The sequence below is a fragment of the Geospiza fortis genome, unplaced genomic scaffold, assembly GCF_000277835.1.
Source record: "Geospiza fortis unplaced genomic scaffold, GeoFor_1.0 scaffold157, whole genome shotgun sequence".
Lineage (NCBI taxonomy): Eukaryota > Metazoa > Chordata > Aves > Passeriformes > Thraupidae > Geospiza > Geospiza fortis.
In genome coordinates, this window is record NW_005054314.1 from 7764128 (window position 1) to 7776751 (window position 12624).

At 58.8% G+C, this 12624-nt stretch overlaps 1 protein-coding gene across 1 annotated transcript in view; it reads left to right on the forward strand.

Moving 5' to 3' along the window:
• Positions 1-8354, forward strand: part of NLGN3 (neuroligin 3) — a 38122-nt gene extending 29768 nt beyond the window's left edge. Inside the window, 4 exon segments of the mRNA XM_014306582.2 lie at positions 1517-1702; positions 6156-6743; positions 6746-6938; positions 7360-8354. Of these exon segments, the coding sequence (XP_014162057.1) occupies positions 1517-1702; positions 6156-6743; positions 6746-6938; positions 7360-8197 (1805 nt within the window). The 3' untranslated portion in view covers positions 8198-8354.
• The last annotated feature ends 4270 nt before the right edge of the window (positions 8355-12624 follow it).

Sequence of the window (12624 nt, forward strand, 5' to 3'; positions counted from 1 at the left end):
ACTGCCCTGGCCCTGGCAGCCCAGCGGTGCCACGTGGCACAGCCCCCAGCACACGGGCACAGCCCGGCCTGGGCCCTGGCACCGGCCCCCCCGGCTCGTGTACACGAACTGGCTCAACTGAAAGCAAATATTGGTTTGTGGTTAAATGAATAATAAATGTGTTTACCCAGCATCTCCTCCTGAGAGGGCTCAGACGGGTGAGGTGCCAGCGGGTGCTGCATGGCTGTCCTGGGGACCTGGCAGCTCTCCCTCCCTGGGCACAGGCAGCCTCCAAGCCACTTGTGCTGCTGGGACCCCCTCAGCAACACACCACGGCGTGGCTGTCTGCACTGGGCACCACAGAAGGGGTCAGGTGCCATGCGGAGGAGGGTGGCAGTCCTGTGTCCAAAAGCACTGGTGACTTAGAGAGGCAAAATGAGGACATAGGGACAAAAGGCAGTGCAGTCCCCTGCCTGAAGCAGCAGAAACCCCCAGGGGCTGAGACACAGGAGCCTTGTGTGGAACACCACTGCTGCTTCCCTTGGCAGCGACAGAACAAGGGGTGTCGAGGTTCGGGGACAGCTCCTTTCCCAGCCAGGCTGCTGGCTCTCTCCTGGCCATCCAGCCTAGCCTGGTGCTCTCCTTGGGCTCCTGCCTGGTACCTGGGGCAGCACATTCCTCTCATGGCTTCCAGAGCCCATAGTTTCATGTGGAAGATGGTAGTTAACCTATTCAAAACCTTTTAATGTTAAAAGTCCTAAAATGGATAGGCGCAAAGATAAGACACATGAGCCACAATATGACATTAGACTTAAGTGGTGCCTTCATCATTTCCATTGAGGTGGTGCACCACACCCAGCCAGACCCCCTCCAAAGTGCCAGCACAGCCCGGGGGCCACTCCCTGTGTGCTGGGGTTACCTGCCTGGATTTTACCTCGGGCCCCTCAGGTTTTGGCTTCCTGCTTAAAGTCAAAGCAAACGAAAGAGTGATAACTTATCTTGGGTGTTTCCTGTGCTATTGAAAGCATTTCTCGCCTTATTCCCCACTGAGAGCCTTTGTGTTTTAAGCTGCAGTCGGTTCCTCTCTGCCCAGCCCACCTCCTGACGCTTACAGAGCCTCCCCCAGACCACACTGGTCCATGGAAAGCATTGGCTGTGCTCACACTCACCCTGCCTGCAGCCACTGATGCTTTCTGAGCTTTTCTTGGGCCTTGTGTGACATGTCTTGAGCTGTTCTAGCTCGGGTGGTGGGATGGGTAGGACACAGCTTTGTGCTCTTTACACTGTCCCTGCTTGTTGGCCAGAGAGGCTTCCCGAGGTTTGCAGCTGCTCTCTCAGCCTTTCACCCCTCTGTGCTCTGCAGACGGTGGGGGAGCTCAGTGGTGTCCCTGCTCCACCTTAGAACTCACAAAACTCTCGTGGTGGGATAGGGTCCCACAGAACGCAGGGTCCGCTGCCCTGGGTATAGGGAAGGAGCGTGGGAAACCAGGACTTTCCCTGTTTCCTCATCCCTAACCGGGCTCCCCTTGGCCCTCAGGGTTCCTGAGCACGGGGGACCAGGCTGCCAAGGGCAATTACGGGCTGCTGGACCAGATCCAGGCGCTGCGCTGGGTCAGCGAGAACATCGCCTTCTTCGGGGGGGACCCCCTGCGCATCACCGTGTTCGGCTCGGGCATCGGCGCCTCCTGTGTCAGCCTGCTCACCCTGTCCCACCACTCCGAAGGTAGGTGTCAGCCCTGTCTGAGGCTGCTGCAGCTGCAGAATCTGGTTTAAACCCAGAGAAGAGTAATAAACATAATCCTATTCATACTGGCCCCTATCACTGACCCTAAGCATCCTCCTAACTGCATTAAACTTTTGACTTGCCCAAATAACCCCCGACTCAGAAAAACTATCCCCATACGAATGCGGATTCGATCCCCTGGGATCTGCTCAACTCCCCTTCTCAATCCGCTTCTTCCTAGTAGCCACTCTCTTCCTCCTGTTCGACTTAGAAATCACCCTACTCCTCCTGCTACCATGAGCCACCCAACCACAATCTCCTACCACCACCCTAACCTGAACCTCCTCACTTATCTTCCTCCTTACCTTAGGACTGGTGTACAAATGAATTCAAGGTGGATTAGAATGAGCAGAATAACAAAAAGTTAGTCCAACTAAGACGGTTGATTTCGGCTCAACAAATTATAGCTCCCACCCTATAACTTTCTTTATGTCCTACCTCCACCTAAGCTTCTACTCAGCCTTCGCCCTGCTCATGCTAACCCATGGAGGGGAGCCCACCCGGGTGCTGCTGCCCAGCCCAGCAAAGTCAGGGCTGCTTTCTAACCACTCACTGGTGAGAGCCTGGACCAGGACTGGGAGGCAAAACTTTCCCATCAAGGGCAGAAGGAGGCCAGTGGCAGAGCACGTTTAGCCAGGGATGGAGTGGGTGCTCCCATGCACAAGGCTGCAGCCCAGGGCCAGCCCCTTGGCATGGGGAGAGGTGGGGACCCCACACCAGGACAGGGATGCTGGGTCATCCCCTGCAACGGGATCCTCAGAGAGCACAGCAGCCCTTGGTTTCTTCCAGGGCCAGGAAGGGTCCTGCCCTGGTGCTCAGGTGTTCCTAGTGCAGGTGTGGAGGGGGTGCAGGGCATCATGCAGGGCACTGGGAACAGGGATCTCAGTGCTAGCAAAGGTATTTATACTGGAATAGAGGGGAAGGAAAGGTATCTATACTGGAATAGAGGGGAAGGCAGAGCACCCCAGACATCCCTCCTGAGCCTGGGGAGGGCTGGAGGGCCCTGTGCTGGGAGACTGGCAGAACTGGAAGTGCTGCACCTAGCAAAACACAGGTGGAAGTAATATGATTAATATCTGTAAATATAGCAGAGTGTTTACTCTAAATAAAGAAGGGAATTATTTATGCTAAAAGACTGTGTTGGAATAAGAGCAAATCATGTAAACCACCTGCAAAGACATTTACATCAAGCACTGAGGGGGAGAAAAATTAACTGTGAGACTGGAGGTGTTTTTGATAAATTTCCTAAAGGAAATTCTAGGAGCAAAGCCTGAGCTGGATATGGCCCACAGGGGAGCAGCCTGCCAGGGACCTGCTCATGGGCTTTATATGAGGGTGCAGCCATCTTCCAGTGCTGTGTCCCCAGGTGTGGTGCTGAGGAGAAAAGGACACGTGTGAGCAGTGGACACGGGTGTGAGTCTGCCCTTCAGAGACACACAGCAAATTGCACTCGAAGCTGGAGTGCTGCTGCCCTGCTCAACAGCCTGGGAATCACACAGGAATGGAGACCTCCAGAACCTCAGCAGGGCTGATGGCTGATGATGGGGAGTCTTTTACAGGCTGAAAGCTCCTGCAGAAAGAAAAAGTGTTTTCTCTGCCCATATTGAGTGTGAAAGGCTGGAGAGGGAGCACTATGTGTAATGCATTCTCAATGCTTCTAAGGGTACTCCTTTCCATCACAGGAGTGCAGGAGTGTGTGCTTGGCTGCCCACGTGGCCCCAGCCTCTTGCAGGGGTCGAGGCTGGAGCAGCAAGGAGAGAGGCTGAGGGCGGATTGGAGGGGCTGCTCCTTGTGACTTTCCAGCCATGAGAAATAGTCCTGCCAGTATGTGCATTTCTCAGGTGATGCTGCACTTAATGCCCTGCATGTGCATGGTGAATCCTGTGCTGCCCCTTGCAGCCCCAGTGCCCCTGGCGTGCCCCCTGCACCCAGAGGTGCTGGGTGCCCTCACTGCTGGGGCAGGGGAGCTGCTGCTGGCTGTCAATGCTGTGGGGCAGGAGGGGAGTGCTCAGTGCTGCAGCCAGTGTCTCATAAAGCCAAATGGCCGTAAAATGAGCTCAAAAAATTCCCTGTGCCAGAGCACCCACATCCCCAGGGATGGGTAGCTGGTTCTGGAGCACTGCGTGGGAGCAGTGCTAAGTTGCAGCCTGCAGAACAGGTGGGTTTGTTTTTACTGCATCAAAATAAAACTTCTAGTGATCACAAGCTATTAATGAAGCTGCTGATTTGTGCCTGCTCTGCCAGGTGCTGCAAGAGGCAGACACTGGAGGCTTGGTACAGCACGTGTTGGGTCTGGCTGCTGGGGAAATCCACAGCTCCCTGCCAGCTTCAGGCCTTGTAGGGTCACTCTGATTCCTCATCAGTGACCAAAGTGCTGTTTTTCTCCCCAGCCAGACATACCAGGGCAGGAGCAGTCTCTGCCAGGCAAACTTTAAGTGCATCCTTTGCCCCATCTCCTTCTCTGTGGGGGCTTCTGCCCTTTGCTGCCAGCCCTCCAGATCTCAGTTGGACAAGGCACCCAGCACCCTGCTTTGAGCAGGGCTTGGCCCAGACACCCCCAGAAGTGTTTCCACTCTCAGCTACTGGGCAAAGCAAAGAGGAAATGAGGAGCTGGCAGCAGCTCCAGCCACCCTCTGGCAGAGCCCTGGCCCCACCATTGACTCCACCATGCCGTGGCAGCCAATCCTGCAGGAGGCTGGGTGTGTGGGTGTGTTGGGACCCTCACCATGGAATGGAACAGGAAGGAAAGGCAGAACTTCACCTTCTTGCTGGGCCTCAGCAGGCTGCAGAGTGGAGTGCAGGGTGCTGGTGCCTCCCTGAGGTGCTTGTCAGGCTTCAGTCAGGCACTGGCATGGAGCAGGAGGATGTGATGGGTCAGGACTCTCCCAGAGTCCTGGGTCAGGCTGTGGCCATGCAGAGACATGGCAGAGGGGCTCCATCAGGGACATGCCCAGCTGACAGTGACATCAGCTGCCCTGGCAGTGGTGGGCAGGGCCAGAGCCCAGCCTGGTGGGCCTGTCTGGGAAGTGATGCTGCTGGCAGGGCGCAGTAGCTGCTGCTGGGACAGCATCTCCAGGGAGCCAGGAAACCCCATCCTGGCTCCTTGGCACGTGGATGATGGCGCAGAGCAAGCAAAGCCATGGCCAGTCTCCAGCCTGTAGGCTGGGTATGGCTTTCTAGGGCACCAGGAGGTGACAAACAGAGCTTGTGACTTGTCTTTGTCCCAGTGCATGGGACTGTACGTCAGGTACTTGGCAGAGCGAGGACTGTGCGTGCAGACAAGAGCTATGGACATGGTGGCGTGGAGCCAGGAGCCTCTGAACGCTTCTGTTGCAGGAAGGTGCTGCTCTGCTTCCCTGCAGAGTGGCACAGCCCTGGTTGCACAGGGGTTCTCTGCATTTCAGGGTGCCAGGGGCAGCCCCATGGGCACCACACTGCTGTGCCAGCACCGTTCAGGGGTCACCTGGAACAGTCCCTCATGGAAAGCAAGTGCTGGGGTCTGGCAGGGATGCAGGCAGCATTTGGGGTGCAAAGAGGGCTGGTCAGAGAGCAGGGACCCCTGGGTGCACCCTGGACTGGCTGCCTTTCACGGCCCAGAGGCTCTGCTTCCTCACCACCCTTTGTATTCTGAGCACAAGCACCATTGACATGGGACTGGAGCGAAGCCACGCATTTCTCTGCCTGGGCCAGGGCCTTTGTGGCCTCGTTTTCCAGGGCGAAAGTCCACTCCCTCTGTGTTCCTGGTGGCAGAAAGGCCCTCTTTGTGCATCTGGCAGTGTGCTCCTGCAGGGCCGGATTGGCACTGAGCAGCCCCAGCTGGGCAGGAAGCAGCAGGGAGGGGGTGGAGGGGGACTCTGACAAAGCGGTGGGGTGGGACACGGCAGGGTTAAGTGTCCCCAAGCAGGCATTAACCCTCCCACTGCTGCCAGCCCACAGCTCCTCAGTGAAGCAGGTGCCAGCCTGGGCTGGAGGATGGTGCTGAGCCCAGGTAGCACATCCTTGGGGTGGCTGGGGTAGCACAGGCTGCTTGGCAAGGCCAGGCTGTGATGCAACCGTGGCCCCTCTTCTCCCCACACCAGGACAGGGATGCTGGGTCACCCCCTGCAATGGGATCCTCAAGGAGCACAGCAGCCCTTGGTTGCTTCCAGGAGCACCCACTTGCATTCCCAGCTGTCATCCCGCCATCCCCATGGCAGCCCTGAGCTGAGCCCCCTGTGTGAGCCCAGCTCAGCAGGCAGCACAGCTCAGGGACAAGGCTGGGTGTGGGCTGCGGTGCTGGCTCCTTGCAGGAGTACAAGAGCATCAATGCCTTCTCCATGCTGCATCCTGCAGTGCAGCACTGGGATGCAGGAACCCTGCTGAGAGCTCCCTCCACTCTGTGCCTGTGTTGCAGGTCTCTTCCAGAGAGCCATCATCCAGAGCGGCTCCGCGCTCTCCAGCTGGGCAGTGAACTACCAGCCTGTGAAGTACACCAGCATGCTGGCTGACAAGGTGGGCTGCAACGTGCTGGACACCGTGGACATGGTGGACTGCCTGAGGCAGAAGAGTGCCAAGGAGCTGGTAGAGCAGGACATCCAGCCAGCCCGCTACCACGTGGCCTTCGGGCCAGTCATTGATGGGGACGTGATCCCGGATGACCCAGAGATCCTGATGGAGCAGGGCGAGTTCCTCAATTATGATATCATGCTGGGGGTCAACCAGGGTGAAGGGCTGAAGTTTGTGGAGGGTGTGGTGGACCCCGAGGACGGCGTCTCAGGCAGTGACTTTGACTACTCAGTCTCCAACTTTGTAGACAACCTGTACGGCTACCCTGAGGGCAAGGACACCCTGAGGGAGACCATCAAGTTCATGTACACGGACTGGGCCGACCGGGACAACCCCGAGACGCGGCGCAAGACTCTGGTGGCCCTCTTCACTGACCACCAGTGGGTAGAGCCCTCGGTGGTGACAGCCGACCTGCACGCCCGCCACGGCCCCCCCCCCCCACCTTCTACCACCACTGCCAGACGGACGCGCGGCCCGAGTGGGCGGACGCGGCGCACGGCGACGAGATCCCCTACGTGTTCGGGGTGCCCATGGTGGGCGCCACCGACCTCTTCCCGTGCAACTTCTCCAAGAACGACGTCATGCTCAGCGCTGTGGTGATGACCTACTGGACCAACTTTGCCAAGACAGGGTGAGTGGGGATGGGTGCTGTGCCTTGGGGGTCTGCACTCACTGCAGCTGTACTCCCTGGGGCTGTGCTGTGGTGGGGAGGTTAATCATGCCCGGTGTGGGACACTGAGCTCCCTGTGCCCAGAGGTCCCTGTGTGCTGCACCTTCACTGGGGCCATGGCATCAACCACAAAGCAAGAAGCTTAGATCATGGCCAGCCCCTGGGACAGGACCCAGCCAAGCCGCAGGGGTGGGGAGGCTTGTTGGCCCTGGTTATCTTGGGTGAGACTTGGGTGCTGCCCAGTCATTCAAGACCTGTTGCCAGCTCACTCTGTGCCACCACTGGGCAAAGGTCTCCTCAGTTTCTGTCTCTGCATCCAGATCTCCCTCTTTGTTTCTTTGGCTTTTCCCAGTGCTAGTTCTGTTCTGCCTGTGTTTCGCAGGGACCCCAACAAGCCTGTCCCCCAGGACACCAAGTTCATCCACACCAAGGCCAACCGGTTTGAGGAGGTGGCCTGGTCCAAGTACAACCCCCGTGACCAGCTGTACCTGCACATTGGGCTGAAGCCACGGGTACGCGACCACTACCGGGCCACCAAGGTGGCTTTCTGGAAGCACCTGGTTCCTCACCTGTACAACCTGCACGATATGTTCCACTACACCTCCACCACCACCAAAGTGCCACCACCTGACACCACACAGAACTCCCACATCACCCGCCGGCCCAACAGCAAGATCTGGACCACCAAGCGCCCTGCCATCTCGCCCGCCTACAACAGCGAGAACGGGAAGGAGAAGTGGAGCCCGGAGCAAGAGGCGGGCACGCTGCTCGAGAGCCCCCGCGACTACTCCACTGAACTGAGCGTCACCATCGCCGTGGGCGCCTCCCTCCTCTTCCTCAACGTGCTGGCCTTCGCCGCCCTCTACTACCGCAAGGACAAGCGCCGGCAGGACACGCACCGGCAGCCCAGCCCGCAGCGCGGCGCCTCCAACGACATCGCCCACGCGCCTGATGAGGAGATGCCCTCCTTGCAGGTGAGCCAGGGGCACCACGAGTGCGAAGCTGTGCCATCCCACGACACCCTGCGCCTGGCCGCTCTGCCCGACTACACCCTCACCTTGCGCCGCTCTCCGGACGACATCCCGCTTATGACCCCCAACACCATCACCATGATCCCCAACTCGCTGGTGGGGCTGCAGACCCTGCACCCCTACAACACCTTCACCGCCGGCTTCAACAGCACGGGGCTTCCGCACTCACACTCCACCACCAGGGTATAGCTGCCCGCCGCCGGCGCACACGCATGCACGCACGCACACACACGCAGCAGACACTGGCAGAGGGACCGGTGGGGCACGCGGAGCCCCCGACGGAGGGGCAGCGCCCACGGACGGTGCAGCTCCCAGCCCAGAGACCTGTGGGGGTCCCAGAGCGGCCCCGGCGCTTTCTTTTGTTCCTATCTAACTTTTGAGAAGTGCTTTGACTCTCCTGGCCTCAGGGCCCCGTGGGTTGCCCCGGGACGCCAGTGGGCTGCAGGAGGGACACGGTGTAGTCCTGCACAACCCACCCGTGCAGGTGGGCAGGGGTACCCCGCTGTCAGTGGCCACGGGGTTCCCGGTGCCGTGGCTGTGCCTCCCAGTGGGGCAATCACATCCCCAGTGCTGAGCCCACCGAGCACCCTGGGACTGACGAGGAGCGGGACCGGGCATCCCTCTCAGCCGGTGCCCAGACATCCCCAGGCATCTTGGCAGCCCTGGAAAAGGCTCCTTCACTGTGCTGAGAAGTGGCCCCAGGCCATGGTGCTATAGGCAGAGGGAATGGGCAGAGTCCAGGGACCTGGCCTTGTGCTGGATGCGGGCACTGGGGCTGGTGCTGGGGCTCAGGGACCCTGGGAGCGGGGCCCTGGGCTGGAGACTTGGCACCTCTGCCCCTCTTTGCGCTGCAGAGAATCTCTTTTGTGTCAGTCATTTCTCTTTGCAGAGACGTTTTTTAAGCAGATCTTTAGTTCTTTACACACTAACGGAGTCGCCGCGTTTTGTCCTTTGTAAAGATTTTAAAACCAAGTGTTCTTGATATAAAATAAAAAGCCAGTTAGAAGCCAGCGTGTGCGCACGGTGCCGGCCCCCCATGGCGCCCGCCTGCCGTGGGTGGGCACCAGGCAGGGCAGTGCCTCCTGCACTGTGGGGCTGCGCTCTTTTGTATTTTTTGATATTCTCCCTCCTCTGTCACCCGTGCCCACGTATCTCAGCCAAAAAGCCTATCCAACGGCCTGCCTGCGCGCACCCCCGCCCCGGTCCCTCACCGCCACCACTGGCCAGTGCCACCCACTGCCCCTGTGGGCATCACCTGCCCCGAGCACTGTCTGTTCACTCCCATGAACCCAGGACAGCCCCTCATGCTCCCCATCCTGCCCTGCTCCCCCAGGAGCATCCCACATCCCTTCACCACTGCCCCAGGGCTGTGCTGTCCCCTCCCTGCCCGTGCTTGTTGCCCGAAAGCAGAGCGGGTGGTTTGCAGCCTGCGGCAGGAGAGGGGTGACAGGAGCAGGGTGAGCTGCTCACCAGCATCTACTCTGCCTCCCAGGTTGCTTCCACTGGGGCCTCTACCCCATGGTGGGATGACCCCAGCTCCAGCACCCAGGATGTGCAGCTGGAACAGATGCCTGGGTAGGGACTCTGGGGGTGATGCAGCCTATGTGGGGCTGGGAGCCAACCTGTGCTGGGGCTGGGGCATCTGCTCTGGCCACAGAGCCACACGTGGCTCTAGGCAAGTGGCTTTGGTGTGGTCGGGCATGGAGAAGGAGCTGCAGGGGATCCCACGTGGGGTACCCCAGTCTCAGCCCCCCAAGGTGAGCACTAGCACCTGGGGCCTGGGGGGGCAGGAGAAAGGGACAGGTCCTTGTGGGGACACCATATCTTGTCCCTGTGCAAGACGGTCCGGCTGGCAGACGCTGCCCGTGCTGGCGGCCGTGACGCACCGGTGCCGGCTGGCCCTGCTGCCCGGGGCCAGCACAACAGCAACGGCCCCGCACCCTGCCCAGCCCCCGCCCCGCGCAGGGCTGAGGGTGAGGATGCTCGTTGGAGAATGTATTTATACCCTGTCACCCGCGCAGAGTAACAAATTCCAAATAAAACAGAAGTGATATTTTTAATAGCGGTGTGTCTCGCCTCTTCTTGGAGCATGCAGGGCCCTGGGACTACCGGGCTGGGTGGGTGGGGTGCCCTGTGCTGGTCCTCATGTCCCTGGTACCCCCCTACAGAGGCAGCAGGAGGAGCCTGGGATCACCCCCCATGTCAGGGTGCTGGACCCCCACATGCAAGCTGGCACCATAGCATCCAGGACTGCCAACACCGTGTGCCACCATGTCCCCACATCTCCCCAGCCCTGCTGCCCCCAGCACTGGGACCCCAAGTGGGAATGCATCTGTCTCACAGCCCCCTCCCTCCGAACTTCAAACCCCTTCCCCAGCCTTTCCCAGCTGAGGTCCCCTCCCCCTATTTGCCAAAGAGAAAAGCTGCTGGTTTCATTTCTTTTTAATGTAATTTCAACTGGAGTTGCCATGGAAACCAGGAACGGAGTGGGGGGGCTGAATTGCCTCCAGGCAGCATGCAGACACTGGAGCCAGGGCCGAGGCCCCGAGCCAGGGGAGCCGGGGCAGGCAGGGGCACAGGCTGTGAGGAAGCTGAGTGTGGGGCTCTGCCCTTCTCCCCACAGGAGACATTCACAGCTCCAGTGCCACGGGCACACGTCACCCTGTCCAGCACCGTGCTCCAGACCCTGTGCTGGAGCCCCTAAAAGCCCTGGTGCTGCCCATTGTGGCATCCCACAGGGTGCCCAGTGCCCTTTTGAAGGGGTGATGCCTTTCTGCCCCAGATTAGGGAACTGCCCTGCCCTTCTGTCCCCTCTCCTCATCCTTGCACATCCCCAGCTGCATGCTGCCACATGTGCCAGCATGGCCAACCCAGCTGGGACCCCGAGGCAAGCTGGTGACAGACAACCCAGTGCTATTATGCTACTGCCTTTGCAAAACTCCTGAGGCTGCCATCTGTCCAGGGTGTCCTTGACCATCAACAGTTTTCCTTTGGAGACCTGGCAAAGCTCAAGGGACACTGTATCCCAGAGGGTATGAACAGTTTACATCTGCGTGACAACTGTGGGACATCCTCTGCTTCAGGGGACATGTTTAGGGCTGTTGGCAAGGAGAACCATAAGGGAACTCAACTGCAAAGGTGTCCCTGGCATGGGAGGGAGTGAGTGACCTGTGGCTGGCCTCTGGCTGCTTGAGGATTCACAGCCAGCAGGAGGACAGGGATGCTGTTCTTCTGTCACGGTTTGACGCTGGCACAATGCCAGCACCCCCATGAAAATATATGCTCCTTGGTGTCTGCTGTGAGATGTGACCAAGAATAGAGCAAAGCAGGCTCCAGCTTAGGAATAAAGAAGAAAACACTTTATTAACCTACAACTATATATAAAGAGAAACACACAGAGAACTCGGAATGAAAACCTTCCAAAAAACATTCCTCCTCCCCCAACTAAATTTCCAATACATCCACCCCTCAGATCACCAACTCTCAGTCCATCACCACCCTTTAGATAATCAATTCTCAGTTCATCAAGGAGGGAGGAGTCCCTCTAGTACCATAGGCTTTCCCCTGTAAACACAGTTGAAACCTCAGTTGATCACAGCATCCCAAAAAACTCACTTCCTCTCAAACCAGGACATCTTCAGAGAAGCATCACTGGGATAGTGCCCTGGTGCAGTTCCCCACACCTCTGATGCACCCAGGACACAGGAGAGCAGACTCACAGGCAGGCAGAACAAGCTGTTAAGTCTTAGGCTGCAACCCCCTCTGCCCTCCGCAGCAGCAGCACAAAGGATTTCTGTGCTCACCCACTGCCAGTGACCTTCCTGGCAGTTGACTCAGAGCAGAGGGTTTTGTCTCTCTGAGAACAGCAGCCTGGATCCAGGGATGTCTGTCCTGCTGCCAGTCCAAGCCTGGAACCCAGCAGCCCCTGCACTGCAGTGGCCATCCAGTGACGAGGCTGAGCCATTGTCAGGGCCAGCCCCGCCTGGAGCAGAATGGCCGGGGAAAGGGGACTCTGGAAGCCTCCTCTGCAGTCCTCCTGACTGTGGAGATGTTTCAGTGATGGTTCAAGCTTGATTTCGTCCATCGTACCCATACAGACTGCTGGGCTGCAAGTTCTCTGACCCTAGGAGAATGCCAGCAGCTGCGTCACCCCAGTCCCACCATCCTCATGCTGACTCAGTCCTGCCCATCTCATCAGCTTATCTGCGTTAGACGTGCCCACGTCTTTGAACTCTTCCGCTGCAACTTCAGACACCAATTACCTTCACAATTAGCGTCATTAACAAGGAGCGCATTTCTGGCCCGCGTGGCCGCGGGCGGGGCAGTTTTCTGAGTACTGGGGGCAGCGCCGGCCGCTGTTCAGTACAGCCCGTCCTTCACCGACGGCTCCTGCAGTTTGACCTGGGGCCAGCAGCGAGGGGGCTGCCCGCCCAGCCCGGGACCTCTGCTCCTCCCAGCCAGCTCCCTGCAAGGACAGCGGGCGGGCACCGGGCTGGACAGCAACGCGCCGGGTTCCTCCTCCTCTTTCCGGCTGGTTTTTTTTCTCCATTTTTTCTGCATTTTAGACGGATTCCCACGCTGCGCCCGGCCGGTGCTGCCGCGGGCAGGTGCGGCCC